This window comes from Xenopus laevis, chromosome 1L, assembly GCF_017654675.1.
Source record: "Xenopus laevis strain J_2021 chromosome 1L, Xenopus_laevis_v10.1, whole genome shotgun sequence".
Taxonomy (NCBI): domain Eukaryota; kingdom Metazoa; phylum Chordata; class Amphibia; order Anura; family Pipidae; genus Xenopus; species Xenopus laevis.
The window spans coordinates 28,036,380-28,054,862 of record NC_054371.1 but is presented as its reverse complement, the minus strand read 5'-3'; the positions used below and the strand labels follow the sequence as shown (position 1 = coordinate 28,054,862).

Sequence of the window (18,483 nt, the reverse complement as noted above, 5' to 3'; positions counted from 1 at the left end):
ATTGCTTAAAAACAGCTCATATGTAAAACCCTGCTTCATGTAAATAAACCATTTTCATAATATACTTTAGTAGTATGTGCCATTGGGTAATCATAAATAGAAAATTGCCATTTTAAAAAATAAGGGCCGCCCCCTGGGATCGTATGATTCACATTGTACACAAACATACCAAACTACACATGTTAGGTCACATGAGCCAATTAAGAGAGAGTTCTGTCTTTTGCTTCCACACTTCTTCCTGTTACAGTTAGAGCTGCAGTATTTCTGGTCAGGTGATCTCTGAGGCAGCACACAGACTATCACAAAATGGTGGCTCAAGGCAAGAGATGTAAAAGGGCAATATTTACTGAAATATATATATATATATCAGTATGACAAGATTCTTTAGTATCAACTATAGCACTTGCACACCCTGAAGTCAATTAGAGTAACAATACCTGGAATTGTCTGCCTCACATACAATGCTTCACAGAAAGAAATGCTTGACAAAGGGGCGTGACTCGAAACATTGGACTCTGCATTAATCACGTAAAGCAATCTTGCTTGCATCAATCCTGTGTGCTTTTGGATTTATTTCTGTGGAAGATTCTTTAATATGCCACTTAATTTGATATAAACTGTTGCTCAAGTATTCATTTTAGGGGTATAGTTTTCGTTTAATAAGATCTACCATCTGATTTTAGAAATAGCTACAGTATGTAGAAGGAAGTATGCCGCGCAGTTGCAAAGTAAGATAATGATATGATACAGTTAATAGATTAAATCTTATCTGCATTCTATCTAAAATAACTCTTCCGGGTGCTTGGTTGACTTTCCATACAAACTTGTAAAATGGACCCAGCACACCATTTCATGTGAAGATTCTGTATGCATAATATGTACTCTGTAGGGGGCTCTAAGTTAGTGAGTAGTTTTCGCAAAGCCTCTAGGAATGCAGGTATAAAGGCTTTGCACATTTAGGGGCACATTTACTAGAGGTCGAAGTAAAATCCTTCGACGTCGAAGGATTTACCACAGATACTTCGATCGAACGGAAAATAGTTCGATCGAACAATTAAATCCGCAGAATCGAACGATTTTAATCCATCGATCGAACGATTTTCCTTCGATCAAAAAAAGCTTAGAAAGCTTATGGGGAAGGTCCCCATAGGCTAACATTGATGCTCGGTAGGTTTAAAGTGCCGAAGTAGGTATTCAAAGTTTTTTTTAAAGAGACAGTACTTCCACTATCGAATGGTCGAATAGGTGAACGATTTTTAGTTCGAATCGTTCGATTCGAAGTCGTAGTCGAAGTAGCCTATTCGATGGTCGAAGTACCCAAAAAAAAACTTCAAAATTCGAAGTTTTTTTTACTTCTAATCCTTCACTCGAGCTAAGTAAATGTGCCCCCTATAGTCACTAAAACTATCTCTGACACAGCGAGATCAACCCTATCATATTTAAGAAATAATTACGGGCCAGTTTATTAAACCTCGACTTTTTTCTAGTCAAGTTTTTTTTGGTGGAAAAATAAAAACTCACATTTTTAGAGATTTATTATACCCCAAAGCTGCTAAAAATTCAAATCCAAAAATACTCCATCTAAAACCTGTTGAGGTCATGTACAGTAGATGTCCATGGCAGATGTCCTTGAAGTTTTTTCTTGACATTGTGATCTGCACTGGATAAGTTGTTTTTCTGCAGCGACAAATCGATAAAAAAAAAAGTTTTGAGCATCAATCCTAATTTTCATAATTTGCTATTAAAATATGTATTTATTTTTAAATTTATGGCGTTAAATGATTTTTTTTTATTGAATCCAGTTTGCTGGTTGCAATCGTAGCAAGACAGCTCAGGATAACCTACAGGCAGGAATGATGGGATTTCTGTTGTGGGATTAACACTGTAAAACAGCTGCAACATCAATCCTGTTCAAAGAGTTTTTCTCCAACATAACCTACATTTCCATGCACCAATTTGCATCTATACATTGCAGGCTTGTATAAAAAAAATCAAGTTTTGGGGGCACAGAGGACTGGGAATCCAGGCTCGTATCAGGGACAATAGGGAAGAAACTGGTGGCCAACTTTTAGTCGCACTTTTATTCTATTTAAGAATGGGTGAGAATGCAATGGACAAAGTTTATTTCTACCCTTTATGACCCCTTTAAGAAGTCTACATCTTTCTTCATTAAATTGATTTAGAATAAGTTATAGTTCCTGCACCATTTGTAATAGTCTGAAGGAAACTCTCCAAACAGTGATGTCCATACATATAGGGGCAGATTTATTAAGGGTTGAATAGCAAATTCGAATTTGGATTTTTGGTCAAAACTCACAAATTCGAATTGGGAATAATCCAAACTCTACTCAAATTTCGGGATTTATCGAAGCTTGACCCTGGGAACAATTCGAATTCGCCACCTAAAACCTGCTGAGTTCATGTAGAATTCAATGGCAGAGGTTCAATGACCCATTTGAAGATGCTAATAGCCTTGGTGACAGTTTTTTTTTTTTTTTTTGGAAGAAAAAACTATCTGAGTTCAGTCGAATTCGATTCAAGTTTTTGAGTCAGTGAAATTTGTTAAGAGTTTTAGATGTTCAAATGTTTTCTTAACCGCCTATTTGAATTTCGTGCATATTTGAAAAAATTGACATGAATTCAAACTTCAACCTTTGATAAATCTGCCCAATAATGAGAAACCGACAAGAACTGGTTGCTCGCCTTTGACTAACGAGTTGCAGCACCTAGAAAATCGAATTGGGCACCGCGATTACGCTTATTAGCAGAAGCAAAACAACATTTAACACACTGACAAATATATTTATTATTAGAAATCATGTTTAATGATGAGCAGAGTTTCAACTGATGGTCTCACAAAATAAAAGGAACAATTGCTTTACAAACTACTTCAACTTAAATACTGATAAAAACAAAAGATGCATGCAGCACATTACAGTAAATCTGAAGGTTTCACCATGTTTTGATATGAGGAAGACATACTAAAAGTATTCAGTCTTAATTAAAACATCCCTTTACGTAAAATGAACTGTCATAACAAGTTATAGAATTTTTACTCAACTAGAGGAGCTGGCCATTGTGTTAACCTGCCAGATACTGAAGAAAAGCACTTATATAATACTATGAAGGTTAAGTTATCTGCTCCACATAGTGGAACGCCATCACAGTTCAATTCAGCAATTAGAAACTTCCTAATTTAAAAATAACTTCCAGTAAAAATATCTGCAGCCTTACATATCAGCATATCTACCTAAAGACAAAGTTACTTTTTTTGTAAGGAAAATGTGAGTATAAGTTGTTAACATAATAACCCTGGTAACAAGTGTAGAATCACACAAAATACTGTATTCCTAATAACCAGGGGTTGGGTCCCCATACATAGGCAATGGATACTTTTCCAGTGAAAGACTAACAGCTGATGCATATTGGAGCAGCCATTTAATAGAACAAGTCCTAACAGAGATGTATAATCCCCAACAGGATTTAATGAAATGTTCATTTAAGGCACATTTAAAGTATGTACATGTACTAATAAAAAAAAAAACTGTAGGCATCAAAAATTAATTTATGAGGTCAGAAGTTTTTTGTTTTTTTAAAAACCTGATGACGTCTCCATAAGATTCCTAGTGGTGACCATTAACTTACATAAACAGCTGTATAATAAAATTACACAACACTTTTCTTATCTTAGGTCAAAAGATTTTCAATTACACAAGAGTTTTGGCTCACACATTTGTTTGGACAGTGTTACTTTAACGACTTTTCCTTTAAATTTATTGATGGTGGTCATAACACTGATAATCTCCAATGTATCCAGATCTGGATGATTTAATACAACCACTGGCTGCTTATAGGAAGGAATATGCAGTAACTGATCAGGTTTAGCAGGCAGAAGCCTGAGAGTTTGTGAAGATACAGGTTTGAAAGCCATTTCCGCCCGTTGGTTAGAATAACTTTTTTCTTTTCTAGAAGCCTGCGTGTTATCATTCCTCGCAATTGTATTTGTTTTTTCAGCATCCATAGGCTGTATTTCCGGTTGTTGTTTAGCTGCTGCAACACAAGAGATGGATTTCGTTAACAGCTTCGGCTCGTTTTGTACCGCACAGGTAACTGGCTGCATGACAACCGATTTGTCAGAAGACAGAAAAAGGGTTTGCGGTTTGGCAAAAACATTCGTTTCTTTAGGGTTGCTGTGAGCTTCATGCATATTCATCTTCCCACGATTTAACAACAGAGAACATTGCATGTCAAATGAATCACGGACAGGTAAAGATTTAACACTTGTTACAGATGTTTCGGGGCCAAAAGCTTGTTTTAATTCATCCGGTTGTCTGTGTTTGTCGTAATGCTGATTTGACTTATTTCCAGAGGTGGCACAAGTTAAATTAGTTGGTTGCCTTTGAGGTGTGTTTAAGGTTTCACTTGTGTCTTGAAGTGGCCTTGTTCCTTTGCTACTGGCAGGGCTGGTTTCCCAGCGTATCCCTTCCAGGATATTTTGTGAGCCACTGCTAAGTGAAAATACAGAAGAAATAAATGGTCCTTCTGAAACTGGGCTGACAGTCCCAGGATTTTCTTGTGCGACAGACTCCACAATGATCTGTTTGTTTGTAGCAACCTGTGTTTGAGAACAAGTGGAAGTGGTAATAGAAACTTCCTCTCTATTAAGAACAGCTTTGCTTGTAGCTTCTACAAAACCGTAGTCATTCAGAGGAGCATTACCTTCCACTGAACACACAGTTGTGTAAGGTGAAGGCGTTTCAGTTATTAGGCCAGTATTGGAATTATTTTCAAAGCATTTTCCTTCATATATTTCTTTATCTGTTGAATCTACCAATTCTGGTTCCACCTGTTGGAGACACTTTAAGATTAAGCGGTACGTACCATTAACGGGCCTTACATCCACAATCTGAGCGAAAGAGTTGCTTAATATTTTGAAAGCTGATGGTGCAACAACAGTTAAGGGCATTCCCGGACATAATTTCTCTTGTAAGGGAGACATTACTTCAACTTCCACAAGACTCCCCTGAACAGCACTTACTTTATTGCCATTTGAATCAGCTGCAATTTGAGTGGCACCGTTTTCTATATCATTTGTTAAGTCGATAACATCAGAAGTTTTTGTCTGCAAAATTTCTTGTCCGTTGTTTTGCAGCTGACTTTGTATTAAATTAACGGATGCATTTTTGAAGTCGTTTTCACCACCACTCACAGAACACTGTATCTTGCCATCACCGTGAATTCTTTTGATATGCTTGACAATGTAATCGTTTCGAATAGCCCCGTAACCACAGTATTCACACGTGTAAGGGAATTTGCCGGTGTGCGTCACCAAATGTCTCTGAAAGTCTCCTTTTGTGTAGGATACATAACTACAATGTGAACAGGCAAACTTGATGTCATTATGAATAGACACGTGTGTTATGTACCTTTTTGGGTCTTTTGTGGAGAATCTGCATTTCTGACAGTTGAGTTTAGTCAGCGCCTGGAACGGTTTGATGTCACTTGTCATCCTTATTTAAAAAGTATCAAGCTTGGTGGTGGGTACTGGATTGTACTGTATCAATAAATTTCTTTGGAAAAATAATTATATTGCCAAATGATTCACAGTTAATTATTACTAAAGGTCCAGGGTCAGCATGTGACCATTTTTTGTTGAAAAATAACTACATGTTTTCTTCAACGACTAAATGTTGAATTATTAACACACAGAAATTATCTGCATCTTTATTCTTCTTATATCCTCTCCGCTCATAGTCGCTGAACCTCTGCCAAACTTTAAACAGGAAACTTTCTGGAAAGGAATTCCATTTCTTCATATACAGAATGAGGTGTTCCAAAACTGCAAAATAAACACAAAATTGTAAAAGTTTAAAAATATACAAAAATACAGCCCCCCTTTTTGTATTTTAAGTTTAAAAATATGACTAAAATGTTGTGTTTTACAGGGTAAGCTTGCTTCTAACACTGCTGCTCCAAAAGATTATGCCACCTTCAAACATGCCTTAAAATATAAATTTGCAATGCAAAGCTGAGATTACATTGCAAAACATGCTTTTATTTTTTTATTTGTGCTAATTGTATTTCCCTTTGCAACTTTTATTACATTTCTCCAAAGAGAGCATAACCCCAAAAAGCAAAGTAAAAAAAAAAAACTTCCTCAGAGCAAATTTAAGCTATATTTTAGATATCCAAGGATCAAGCAGTTTTCTGCCACTAAATGGGGCATCTAGCAAAGCAGCTCTCTGAGGTCTGTTGAGTTGGAAGTATGTGTGTGTGTGTGTGAGTGTGAGTGTGAGTGAGTGAGTGTGTGTGAGAGTGAGTGTGTGTGTGAGAGTGAGTGAGTGAGTGAGTGAGTGAGTGAGTGAGTGAGAGAGAGAGAGAGAGAGAGAGAGAGAGAGAGGACCTGATATGAGAAGGTGCCAGGAGAGAAGGTGCCAAGCAGCTCCTTAAAGTTTGATGTATGCAGAGCAGCATCTCACTGGACACACCACATTCGTGATTAACAATTGGGGGCAGATTCACAAAACCAGCAAAAATTCACCAGCGTCCGATTTGCACCCAGCGCAACACTTCACCAGGTGCAAATGCGCTCAGACAATGCCAATTCGATAATATGTGGCTTTTCGTCCTGGACGATAAACGCTGGCGACTATTCGCTAGCGTTTCTTCGGTAATGCAAGCATTTCAAAGCGAAGATGCACTACCGTTCAATTCGCTAGTGATTTTGCGCTTAGGTAATTTAGCATAGGGAGGAAATTTAAAGCTGTATGGACGTCTTTATTGTCAATGTTGGTTCAAATACTTAACATTTCCACTGTTGAACCACCTGTCCAGGGAACCATATTAAAAACACGAGTTATTTTAATGCCCTACACATGAGCCCACTGTAAAATTAATGTTCCATATGTTGGAAAATGTATGGGGGAGGCCTGTTACAAAACAAAAAAAAAATTTTTTTAGGACTTTTGCAGGCAATCACTCTGAAAAAAGGAAAAGTCGCCAGTGTTTTTGAACTTTGATGCATTTTCAGCTCACAGAATATAATGTAAGTGACAGAAGATTGAGGAAGATCTAGCTGCTTTATAGCACTTCGGCAGGTCTGAGGTGGTGAAGGCAACTCTGGCGAAAGAGGTAACGTTCAATAAAATCAGCATTTTAGTGGATTTGTGGAGTAATGTCCGTTCACCAGAGTGAAAAGTTGCCTGGTGATAAGAGTGCGAATTGGTGATGTCCCTACGGGTGGCAATGCTGGCAAAAAGTCGCTAGCGTTAGCCACTTCACTCTTTAGTAAATCTTCCCCTTGGGCTTCTTGTTATGCAGTTTATAAGGTTAACTGCACATGAGGCACTCAATCGTATTGTAGCTCAGAAGCAGAGGGGCAAAATGCTCTAGGTTGCCTTTCCATCAACTTGGAATTGAACCGCCACTCCATTTTCAGCTGGCAATCCCCTGCACAAAACATTTTTTAATTCATTCAAAGGAGAATTCAACCCATAGTTTAAAAAAACCCTCCTCCCTAGCCTGGGTAGACCCCACTTCCTTCCCCCCTCCAGCATACCTGCCCCCCCCCCGGGCAAATGCCCCTAATTTTTTACTCATCTCTCCTTGCAGATACTTGCCTCGGAGTTCACGGCAGCCATCTTCTTCTTCTCAGGCAATCTTCGTGTATTGGCGGCATTTTCGCTGCATGCGCAGTTGAAGTAAGTTTTCGGTCCCGATCAACTGCGCATGCGGTGAAAGTCATAAAATGTTTTTCCGAAATTCTCTTGACTTTCAGTGCATGCGCGGTGGTTCGGGACCGGAAATGTACTCCAACTGCGCACGCGCAGAAACTTCCGGAAAAGACTAAGGAAAGAAGATGGTGTCCGTGAACTCCCGTGGCCAGAATCTGCACGGAGGGGTGAGTAAAAAATTAGGGGCATGTTTTTTTTTATTTTTTTATTATGGGTTGAATTCTCCTTTAAGTCAAAGCTAACGGAGTGGCAACTTAGATAATTCCCCCACATGTGGAGCCATAAAATGCCAGGGTATCAAAGCTTAAAATATCCCACACCCCATTACCATAAAAAGAGCTGCTCTCTGCCCAGATTGCTTCTAAAGAAATATTTCCACTATTCTACCTAACATATACAGAAAATACTGTACCTCTGTTTTTAAGAGCAACTTAAAACATAGCAAAGCTTTATCCACTTTTATTCACCACATATGATATAAATACATGTATAACCTCACGCGCAAACATTTTCATTATCAGAAGTCATGGGTTCTTTATATCCTTCTTTAACACTTTCCTTTCTGCCTTAAACCATTTATACCATTTGCTTCTTATGACCCTTTCCTTCAACAAACTTTACTGATCCGCCTCTGTTCTATTTCTATTTCATCTCAATTCCAACATGTCTTGAACATCATTCCTATTCACTGGCAATTCTATAGGTGTGCCCCATGGTTTTGTCTACCTTCACTTTCTATTAGATCAGGGCAACCAAACATTTAATTGCATTATTCTCCAGGATAGCAGATTGCCATCTCAAAGTAAACCATTCAAAATAAAGCAACTATGCACAGGTCACAATGAAGATCAAAATAAATTAGTCATCTGAGCAGGACAATTTTAACAGACTTGTTGCATAGATTCAAATTATATTATGTGCAGCAGAATTACCCAAACTAGGAGGAAAGCTTAAATATACTGATTCAAATAAATATTTGCTTCTCATATATTATGGTAAAGACACAAGGTAAAAGTCGGACACAATGGAAATAAGCAGTGCTTTCAACAAGTACCATTAGGGCTAATAATTGTATTTATTATTCTTTTTAATAGCTGTTTTTATCTAATTAAAAATACGAACCTTGCTTTTGTTCTCTTTGTGCAAAGATTGGAACAAATTATAACAAGGAAGAAACAATTATACAATGCTCATTTTGAGAAATAACCTGAATTACCAATTGCTGTAAAGTCACCTCTATTTGCCTTGGCTTGCTGCAATTCTCAATGGAACCAATCATTAGTAGTCTTGACATTTATATTGCTTCTCTGTTTATACAGGTTACATTGTTGAAGGGTTCTTAATACAAGGGCATATCAGTCTTTACAGACAAATTAAACATGAACAGTAAAAAAAATGAAGTTACTGATCGAGCCAAAGTGGTGATCTTGCTAAAAACTTTTAGCCGTGTCCTCAATAGCTGAGGCTGGACTAGTCAGTTGATCTTGATAGCTTGACTATAAATGCTGTGTTTACCAGACAATACCCTTTGTTGTCATACAAAAGAAGAGGTGCTGTTCCTAACTGGTTCCCCAAGGTCAACTGTAGACATTAAATAGTGTCAAACTGCTAGATAAATCATTGTGGCGTTGTCTTGGATAACAAGCATATGTACAACTTCAGATTTTGCACTGCATTAAACAAAAGCTACAGCAGCTAAAAGTGTAGTGTGATTGTTCTTCGATGTTATTAAATTCTCATGTAGCATTACAGGTCTTCATTTCTACAAAAGTGTGCATAATATTGGCTACTGCAACTGAACCTACCTCAAACACATTACCCTTGTCCAAATGTTACTTGCAACAAAATTGTTTATCAAACTGGATCAGTAAAAGATGCTAGAGTCACATAGCATGTTAGCAAAAGACTATTCATGGAATCTAGGTCAATTGCACCAAGTACATTAATAATTAACGGCTATGCCCAACCAGAAAAACAAAGAGGATAAGAATTTATTCTGCCTGAAAAATTAAAAATTAAAATCGCCTAACAGACATTATATAGCTCTTTACTAACATGAATGTTAAATTTGCAAGTTAGAAAGTGAAAGCAAAAATCTGACTGGTTGTGTTATGCAACCGCACTGGTACAATTTATCATACTGGCCTTCACTAGACTCCTTGATAAAGGGCCACTGTTTGGCTTGAAAGGTTGTAACTGCCCACATCGTAAAGCCAAAAAGTAGCAAATAAAGGCTTTTTAACTTAAATCCTTGATGGTGCTGTCTGCTACAGTTTGTTTGGATATTTGAAGTCGGTTGGAGTGGACACCGAATGACGTACACCAAATTACCAATAAGAAATTGGAGCTCTTGGCGAGTGCTGGCTTAATTGCCTGTTCACTAGACTCCTGAAATTCTTCTCTAGTCATGGAATATTATGGTATACAAATAATCACTTTTATTAAAGGTAATGATGCACTAATATTAAATATTGTTTATATTACATTCATTCTACTCTTCTACAAATGATTAGTAAAACAAATTTGCCACAAGTGATTGACTCTGAATTTGTCTTGCCCTTAAAGGAATTGTTCATTGTAAAAATAAAAACTAGATAAATAGGCTGTGCAAAAAAGAAGATGTTTTCAATAGTTAATTGGCCAAAAATGTAATGTATAAAGGCTGGAGTGACTGGATGTCTAACATAATAGCCAGAACACTACTTCCTGCTTTTCAGCTCTCTTATTGGTTACCAGTAACCAATCAATGAATTTAGAGAGGGTCATATGCATGCTATGGATCAAGACTAAAAGTTAAAGGGGTTGTTCACCTTCCAAAAACTTTCAGTTGAATTGTTTTCGGATTGTTCTTCAGAAATAAAGACTTTTTTTTCCTTCAATTACTTTTCATTTTTTACCATTTACCATTTTTCCAATAAGTTTAAAGTTTAATGTTTGTGTCTGTGGTGTTTGAGTCTGGCAGCTCAGTAATCCAGGTGCAGACTCTGAACTGTTACAATTTTGCAACATTTAGTTGATCCATTTCTCAGCAGCATCTCTGGAGTATTAGCAACTATTGTATCAATTCTAACAGCTGCCTGTAATGAAACTCAGAGATTCTGCTCAGCAGGGACAAAGATAAGAAATGTATCAACTAAATGTATCAATTTAAAAAAGTTTAGAGAGTCACCCCCCCCCGGCTGCTTTAGAAAGTTGAAAAATTAGATTTATTCTAGAAAAATTAGATTCACACATAGAAAATAGAGTAATTGGAAAAAGTCTTCGGATTCCTTACTAAAATCCAAATTTCTTTCACATTTTTTTTTTCTTAAAAAAAACCACGACCAAACTCCCTTGCTTAATTTGACCTTATTTATTTATTAATACAATAACCCAAATTAATCAAATTTTCCTGATGTTTTTCCCATAATCACTCTATTTTTGGGGGGTTTGCCTTGGAAGATTTTTGGGGTAACCCAGTGCAGACCACGATTTCAAAATTGAGATAGGTGCCTCTCCCATTGCCATTGAATTCAACAGGTCTGAGATGGCGGATTTTGGGATTCTGGCTTTTTGCAGCATCAAGGTATAATAAATCGTGCAAAATTCAAGTTTTCATTTTTCCATTAAAAATTCAAATTTTTGCCCCAAAATTCCAGACCAGATTAATTCGAGTTTAGTAAATAACCCCCTTTATTTCTGGTAAACTATCTGAAACCAACGGAACTGAAAAAAGTGTTGGAAGGTGAACTACCCCTTTAAAATGGCCATAGACATGAAGATAATAGTCTATGTCGGACGAGCGATAGCCCGTGCCAATCTTCTGACCTGCAACTAACCATTCAGATTCATATAAAGTATTAAAAGAGAACAAACCACACAAAGCTCAAGCCATTAATTGACAGACAGCAATTGTAAGATAGTTCAAATAGAAGTGACAAACACCCATTGATATCATCAGATAAGCAAAAAATGCAGAGATCTTATTGGTAGTAGTTATAAATTTTTTAACCTGTCCAATCAACTGAATGACCGATCGCCATGGTACGAAAAATGTTGGGACACTCCACACATGGTCTGAAAATTGTGCAAACTGTTGTTTGGTACGATAGTATATTTGCGTCTATGGCCAGCTTTAGAGAGATGTAAAGTAGGAAGTAGTATTCTGGCTATTATGTCAGACATCCATTCAATCCAGCCTTGGTAGATTACATTTTTGGCTAACTATATTAGAAACATTTATTTTGAACAGCGTATATATAGATATAGATATATATTTACCCAGTTTATTATTTTTACACAGAACTGTTCCTTTAAAAAAATGCATTATGTTAATTATTAAGGAAATCATCTGAATGCTGTGTATTTTTGGCAGCACGTTTCAAAATATAATATAAAATATAAATAAGGAAAACAGAATTTTTTTTCTCAGGTTAAAAATCATGGAAAGAACAACCCTGGCAAAAGTTAGTGTCTACAGGCCATGTATCCTTAAAAGAGAGGAAAATGCTCCGCAGCCGAGAAGAAATCAGGCGATGCCACAGTCATTTTATATAATCCAATAAAATAAAAAGTTTAAAACAAAAAAAGTACAATTGGCAAAAAAGTATGTGCAGCACAAACCCTATTCAATTCATATTGAAAAGGTAGTATACTGTGCCCCTTTTTATTAGAGTTTGCAAATATCAGACTATATCAGAACACTTTAGACTATTGAGCCAATAGTCCCGATTCCCAAGACCACTAGTACTATGCAAGATAAGATGCAACTTACAAAAACATGCATTCTAAACTTATCTCTAGCTCAGTTCTACACCTCTGCTTCCAGGATTTAGCAAATGCAGTGTGTGCTGGGTAGGGTCCCAGATTACTTGAGAGACACATCAAATGTTTTAAAAGGGATTCTGTCACAGGAAAATGTCTCTCAAAATGCATCTGTTAATAGTGCTGTTCCAGCAGAATAATGCACAGAAATGAGCTGTAAGTTGGAGTAATATCACTACCCTCCCTTTCCCCCCAGCAGCCTAGCAACAGAACAATGGGAAGGTAACCAGATAGCAGCTCCCTAACACAAGATAACAGCTCCTTGGTACGTAAGAGAATAGCACTCAATAGTAAAAATCCAAGTCCTACTATGACTCCTTCAGTTACACCGAGTAGGAGAAACATTAGCTTATCTGAAAGCAGTTCCATCATGAAGTGCTGGCTCTTTCTGAAAGCACATGACCAGGCAAATTAGATGGCTGCCTAAACACCAATATTACAACTAAAAAATATGCTGCTTGGTTCATGAATAACATTTTATATGGCAAAGTGAATCATTTGCAGTGTAAACTATGTAATTAAAAAATAAAAATCATGACAGAATCCCTTTTAGCCTTCCAGGCTCAGGACGCAGAAGGTTTCACTGCTGGAAACCAGAAGACAAACTAAGTTGTTTGGGTGGCTGCATTTTTTTTTATGGGATATGGTTGCTCTTCAGCATCTCAAACTCATGTACACCCAATAGCAGTTCTTATTGCATCTTGTATATACATTGTATATAAGTCATAAAAACAATGTCAATAGTCAATTTTAATTAAGTGGTTACAAGAATACAAAATACAGGAAAGATAAATCACAGTAAAAATAAATACCTTTTAAACAATAAATATCACCAAAGCCCTTATACTGAATGACATATAGATCAGCAAAAATAAACAATGGACTTAAATGGAAGATGGGAATGAAATGAACGGTGCAGAGTTAAGCCCCTTGGTCCACAACAATGACATGAAAATGAGAGGGTCAGTTTCTATTATTTAAAGGGGCCATTTAAGTAATGAAAGAAAATGTCATGCTAGGCAACTTTGCAAGAGACTCTAATGAAAAATAGGGAACATTGCAGGTAACGATAAAAAACACACACTTTGTTATAATAACAAAGCCTTTTCACCATATTCAACTTGAATGGCTGCCCTAATGATTACACTGAAACTTATTTATAAAAACTGGAGCAGTTTTTTTTACCAGTGCAGGGTAAATTGTTGTTCATTAATATGACACTAAATATATATATAATACAGTTTTGCTGAATGAAAGAAAATGGAGGGTTTCAGCTACATTGTTTCAAGAGTCAGAGCGACAGACAAATAGCGATTGTCCAATAGTTAATTATAGGTGTATTCACAAATAACTTTAAAATAACTAAGAAAATATCAATGACTTTGTCATTGATGTAATTACATTTTAGTTCCATAGACAATTTTAATGTGGGTTTAAAAACTTGTCAAAACTGATTCCTGCTACACTGTTTTGAAAAGAAAATGTTGCTTTCAATTGCAAATACATTAAAAAAAAATAATGTGTGATTTTAGGTTCAATTTTCTATAAATGTGCATTAGAAAGTTCCTCAGAATTACATTTCCTTTTTAGCTTGAAGGCCGGCGACTTTAATTAAGCTAGGAAACAAAAGCAGTTCATTATTTGTAAATCTACCACTATGCTCACTATGATTTTTTATGATTGGGACTGTGCGGCCTAACATCATGTAAATGGAAAGATACCAAACAAAGGGTCACTCAATCCGTGCTGCCAAAAAATCTGCATCATCTAGAAAGCCTGATATTTGTACTGATAGTTTTGTTTAACGGCAATAGTTCTCTTGGTAGGGACAGTTTATGAATATGGAATACCTAAAGCAACACAAAAGAGGAGTAAGGCTTTGTTCAATAAAAGACTGCAGAGCACAGCTATGAGCAAGCATTTCAATATATATATGGACACTAGTTCAAAGAAAAATCTTAACTGTAGGATAGATATACAATTATTCTGCTTAAAGTGTTAATGGTACTTTATTATATTCCAATAAAACATTGAAATGCAAATTAAAATATTGAAAATTCTACATATGGGTTTATGAGTAAGAAATGCAGACACATTTTTAGGTGGGTTGATATAGGGAGAACAACTAGCATTGCTGATAGAGGGGGAGAAAAACAGTTACTGTAATTTACAATGAAGATAAAGAAATGCTGACTCCACACTGGGAGGAGATTGAAAGGTAGAGGCTGTACTTATTTTAAGGGAAGAAATTTAATTTTATAAAGTTAAAACTGAGAAAGTACATGCTGTGATTTGTTTTGTTGAGCAGAGAAGAATTTGATTTCATGTAGGTGAATGTGACCAGCTGTTGAAAGCATCACCTTCATTCTTTACATTTAACTGATGAGTTGTATTTATATTTTACTTTTTAGTTTACTCAATCCTTTATGTTTATGTTTAATTTTGTTGTCTTCTTTTTCCCTTTCCTTGCAACATTCTGTCTTGTCCATCTCTATTATTATTATTATATATAATTATATTATATGCTTTCTTAAACCTAATGTTTTTTTAAATAACATCATTTACACATTTTTGTTTCCCCCTTCTGCCTTTTGCCATAATTAGCTACAATCAATTCTATAGCTTTTAACCCTTTTGGGTTAGCTTTAGAATATTTTAATTGTTCTATGCCTTTTCTGTTTACTCCCCCCCCACTCAAAAGTTCTGCTATTTGGCTGCTTTCACTGCAAAAGTCACACAAAAAGAAAGTGCACCACAAAAATATAACATAATGCAAAATTACCCATAATGCATTTTGTGAATTTTAGCCATTTTGTAAATGTTTGGTGAAGTGAAACCGGACAGGACAGGGGAGTAAATGAGTAGAGCTTGTGTTGAACATAATATTTGCCTACTGTATTAATCAGCAATTATATAGGATTGTTAGAATTGATTGGATTTAACAGGGAAAAATCTTAAAAATAAAGTAGAAAAAAGTAAAAAAAAAAAAATAAATGATCACCCTTTCACTGAAAAGCCCTCTGTATAAAGTGCTGCTCTTTCTCAAATCCTAACACGCCGTTATAAAGAGGAGATCTTGATGGAATTCTGAATTGTTTTGTTTAACAGGAAGTAAGCTTTTACTGTACTAATTTTCTGATTTTTTAGTGCAGGTAACAAAAGCCATACATGTTTTCTAATTAAAACAACACCCAAGAAGCGATATCTTCCCAGAAAAAAGTTAGGGTGGGCAAAAAAATATTTAGAAGCCTCCCGCTTCTCTCCCATCCTATTAGTGTTTTCATAGAAATGGATAGGGCTGACACTGCATCTGCACAGGGGACAAAGGGGAGCCGGTCAATGCGCCTGGCAAAGAGAGACTGGGGGAGAGCACTGCATTTTCTACTTACTTAACTAATGTTGAAAAGGTGTGTGTCCTACCTCTATAAGACTTGTTCCACTTTGTTTCCCCTTTGACATTTTCCTTCTGTTCTGCTTTGTCAATCAAGTAGTTCCTTCTTGACAGTCTAATCTGTATTTGGGCATAAGTATGCCTGTGTATAAATAGGAAGCTATATCTTGCATACTGGCTGGTAGCGGCAAATAAGAATGCATATACATACAAATTTAGATCTGCCATGACAAATGGTTTTATCAGAGTTGACAAATCCCACACTTAAAGCTTAGGACAGCCTACACATTAACTTATATGAAACAGACCACGGCCATATAATTGCTTTAAAATAGATTAATAGATCAATAAAAGTGTAGGCCATACAAAAGTGTGCATTTTTAGCATGTGTAATAACCTGATAAGAATGGTTGCAAAATGCTAAATTCTGGAGGAAAGCTTAAAAAAAGTCCTTTTAAAACTGGGGTTGTCCATGCTTTCTAGGACAACCTTAGAAGCATTAATTTGAGATGGTACAAAATAATGGCGCCATACTGGACCTTCATCTCATGTTAAAATTGCACTCTTTTATAAAATTAGCTTTTTGGAATGGACTGTGGCTTTGGATTTCCAACAATCTTGGACAGCACTGTTAATTCAAGCATAAAAACTACAACAGAGCTCTATAAACATGGTAAATATTGTACACCAACTTAAATTTCTTTACCCTCCCCACAAATGGTAAAAATGATGTGGGATTATTGGAAAGTTGAAGCATTAGTTAGGATAAGCCAGGAACATTTAAGAATATTTGGATCTATATTTGAATTAAGATATTAGCACAGGTGTCCCTGTGAGCCACATTCAAATGTAAAAATAAAGTGTGAGAGCAATAAAAGCATGCAACAAGTTCCTGGGGTGTCAATTATGGGCTGTGATTGACCACGGGCAGCCCCTGTGTGAACTAGTAGCCTACAGGAGGCACTGTTTTGATTTGACCCCAAAACAGGAAATCAAAAATAAGCACCTACTTTGAGGCCACTAACAAGAGCTACATCTATATTCAAACACCTACTACTTACTGCTTGGGTGGGGGGACACAAATATGGGCTAATAATTTAAAAGAGGAGCATATAAGAGTTTCTGTTAATCCAAATTCAGTGGATTCACTTTTGTGGTGCTCTATCTGGGAACTTCGTTGCTCCACTATTCCATATAAATCATACTAATTGAAAGGCAATCAGATGGCACTCACGCAGCAAAATGTGCTTGCAATTTGTGATTTATTTAGATCTCACACAACGTTTCGTTGGATCTACCCCCTTCTCAAGTGTGCTAGGGGGTAGATCCTCAGAAACGTTGTGTGAGATCTAAATAAATCACAAATTGCAAGCACATTTTGCTGTGTGAGTGCCATCTGATTGCCTTTCGATTAGTATGGCATATAAGAGTTAAATGAGAATAACAGAATAATTCACTATTGGGGAGAAAACATGACTTTTTGTAATTATGTGGTTAAAAGGGTTAAATATACCAAATAGAATTTACTTCTAGGGGCTACAAATGCCTTCTGATGGTTAACATTCTACATGCCATGTAAGAGATTTTTTTTAAAAGGGTTAATATGCAATGCTAAATCTAATTATACATTTGCATTACTGAATACACTTTTAACCATAGTGAAAAAGGGTTAAGTTGTTGTCTGGGTTAAATACATGTCCATACCTGGCAGCCCCACATTCTAAATGGCACGTACAGTGCAGAAAGATCACGTGACTATCCCTGAGTGCAGCAAAATGAACAACGTGAACTCGGGACAGAGCAGGTCAGACAACTCAGCAGTTAAAACACAACGAGGGTTTTGTGCACAAATCTGTTTAGAGCAGCAGTGAACGCTTGCCGCCCCTGCAATGGTGTGTAAGATAGTACAGCCCACCACAGTTGAACCATAGACATACATTGAGGGCCGTTAACCATCTGACAGCCGGAAGGGGTAAAAACCAACCCAATAAAAACGCCAGGGTTAACGAGTGGATTAAAGAAACGCCTCCGTTGTTTATGGCTGCAATCCGTCCTCGACAATGAGCCTTTCTTGCTCCGCCCGGGAGCTTTATGAGCCCCTCAGATGTGTTTTTCCACCACACGGCTCCATCTTGCGAGCTAGACACTCGGTATCGCCTCGTGTTTACAGTTACCACCACCCTTGTTTCACTCACCTCCTGCCTGCGCGGTGATTAAACCTGATGTCACACGAGTTGATTATTTGAACCTAACGAAACCGAACTGACCCAAACGCGCGCGAATTAAGCTCCCTCTAGATATAAAGCCTACCCATGAGCTCTTGGGAGAGCGGGCTTCAGCCCCACTACAGATGACGTCAGCGCTGCAGGGCAGGGATTGGCCGCCCCTGCTTCTCGTCTCCAGTAGAACTCTACAGGAGGCGTCGCCGCTGCCTCACGCAGGCGATCTGTAGACTTGCAGCCGTTTAGCTGCTGTGAGAGGAACAGCGACCTCTGGCGTGCGTCCTGCGTATTCAACTTGGAATACATGGAAGAAAGAAAAGATGGTAGGAAAAAG

General features: G+C 37.0%; 1 protein-coding gene across 5 annotated transcripts; it reads right to left on the bottom strand.

Annotated features, from left to right (window-relative positions):
* Positions 1 to 2,802: 2,802 nt before the first annotated feature.
* LOC108698036 (zinc finger protein 518B) lies at positions 2,803 to 18,392 on the bottom strand. Of its 5 annotated transcripts, none has more exons than XM_018228701.2 (3): positions 18,123 to 18,254; positions 15,957 to 16,047; positions 2,803 to 5,839 (listed from the first exon to the last, which is right to left on the bottom strand). In XM_018228701.2, the coding sequence occupies exon 3, from the start codon at positions 5,507 to 5,509 to the stop codon at positions 3,704 to 3,706; it is 1,806 nt and encodes a 601-aa protein (XP_018084190.1). In that variant the 5' UTR covers positions 5,510 to 5,839; positions 15,957 to 16,047; positions 18,123 to 18,254; the 3' UTR covers positions 2,803 to 3,703. The 5 variants fall into 5 exon arrangements, with proteins under 5 accessions (XP_018084190.1, XP_041443915.1, XP_018084186.1 ...); XM_041587981.1 differs by lacking the exon at positions 18,123 to 18,254 and adding an exon at positions 17,632 to 17,798; XM_018228697.1 differs by lacking the exon at positions 15,957 to 16,047 and having other exon boundaries at positions 18,238 to 18,392.
* Positions 18,393 to 18,483: the final 91 nt, after the last annotated feature.

Bases quoted from the DNA above. Each gene is read 5' to 3' on its own strand.
- LOC108698036 (XM_018228697.1), bottom strand. From the start codon at position 5,509: ATGACAAGTGACATCAAACCGTTCCAGGCGCTGACTAAACTCAACTGT.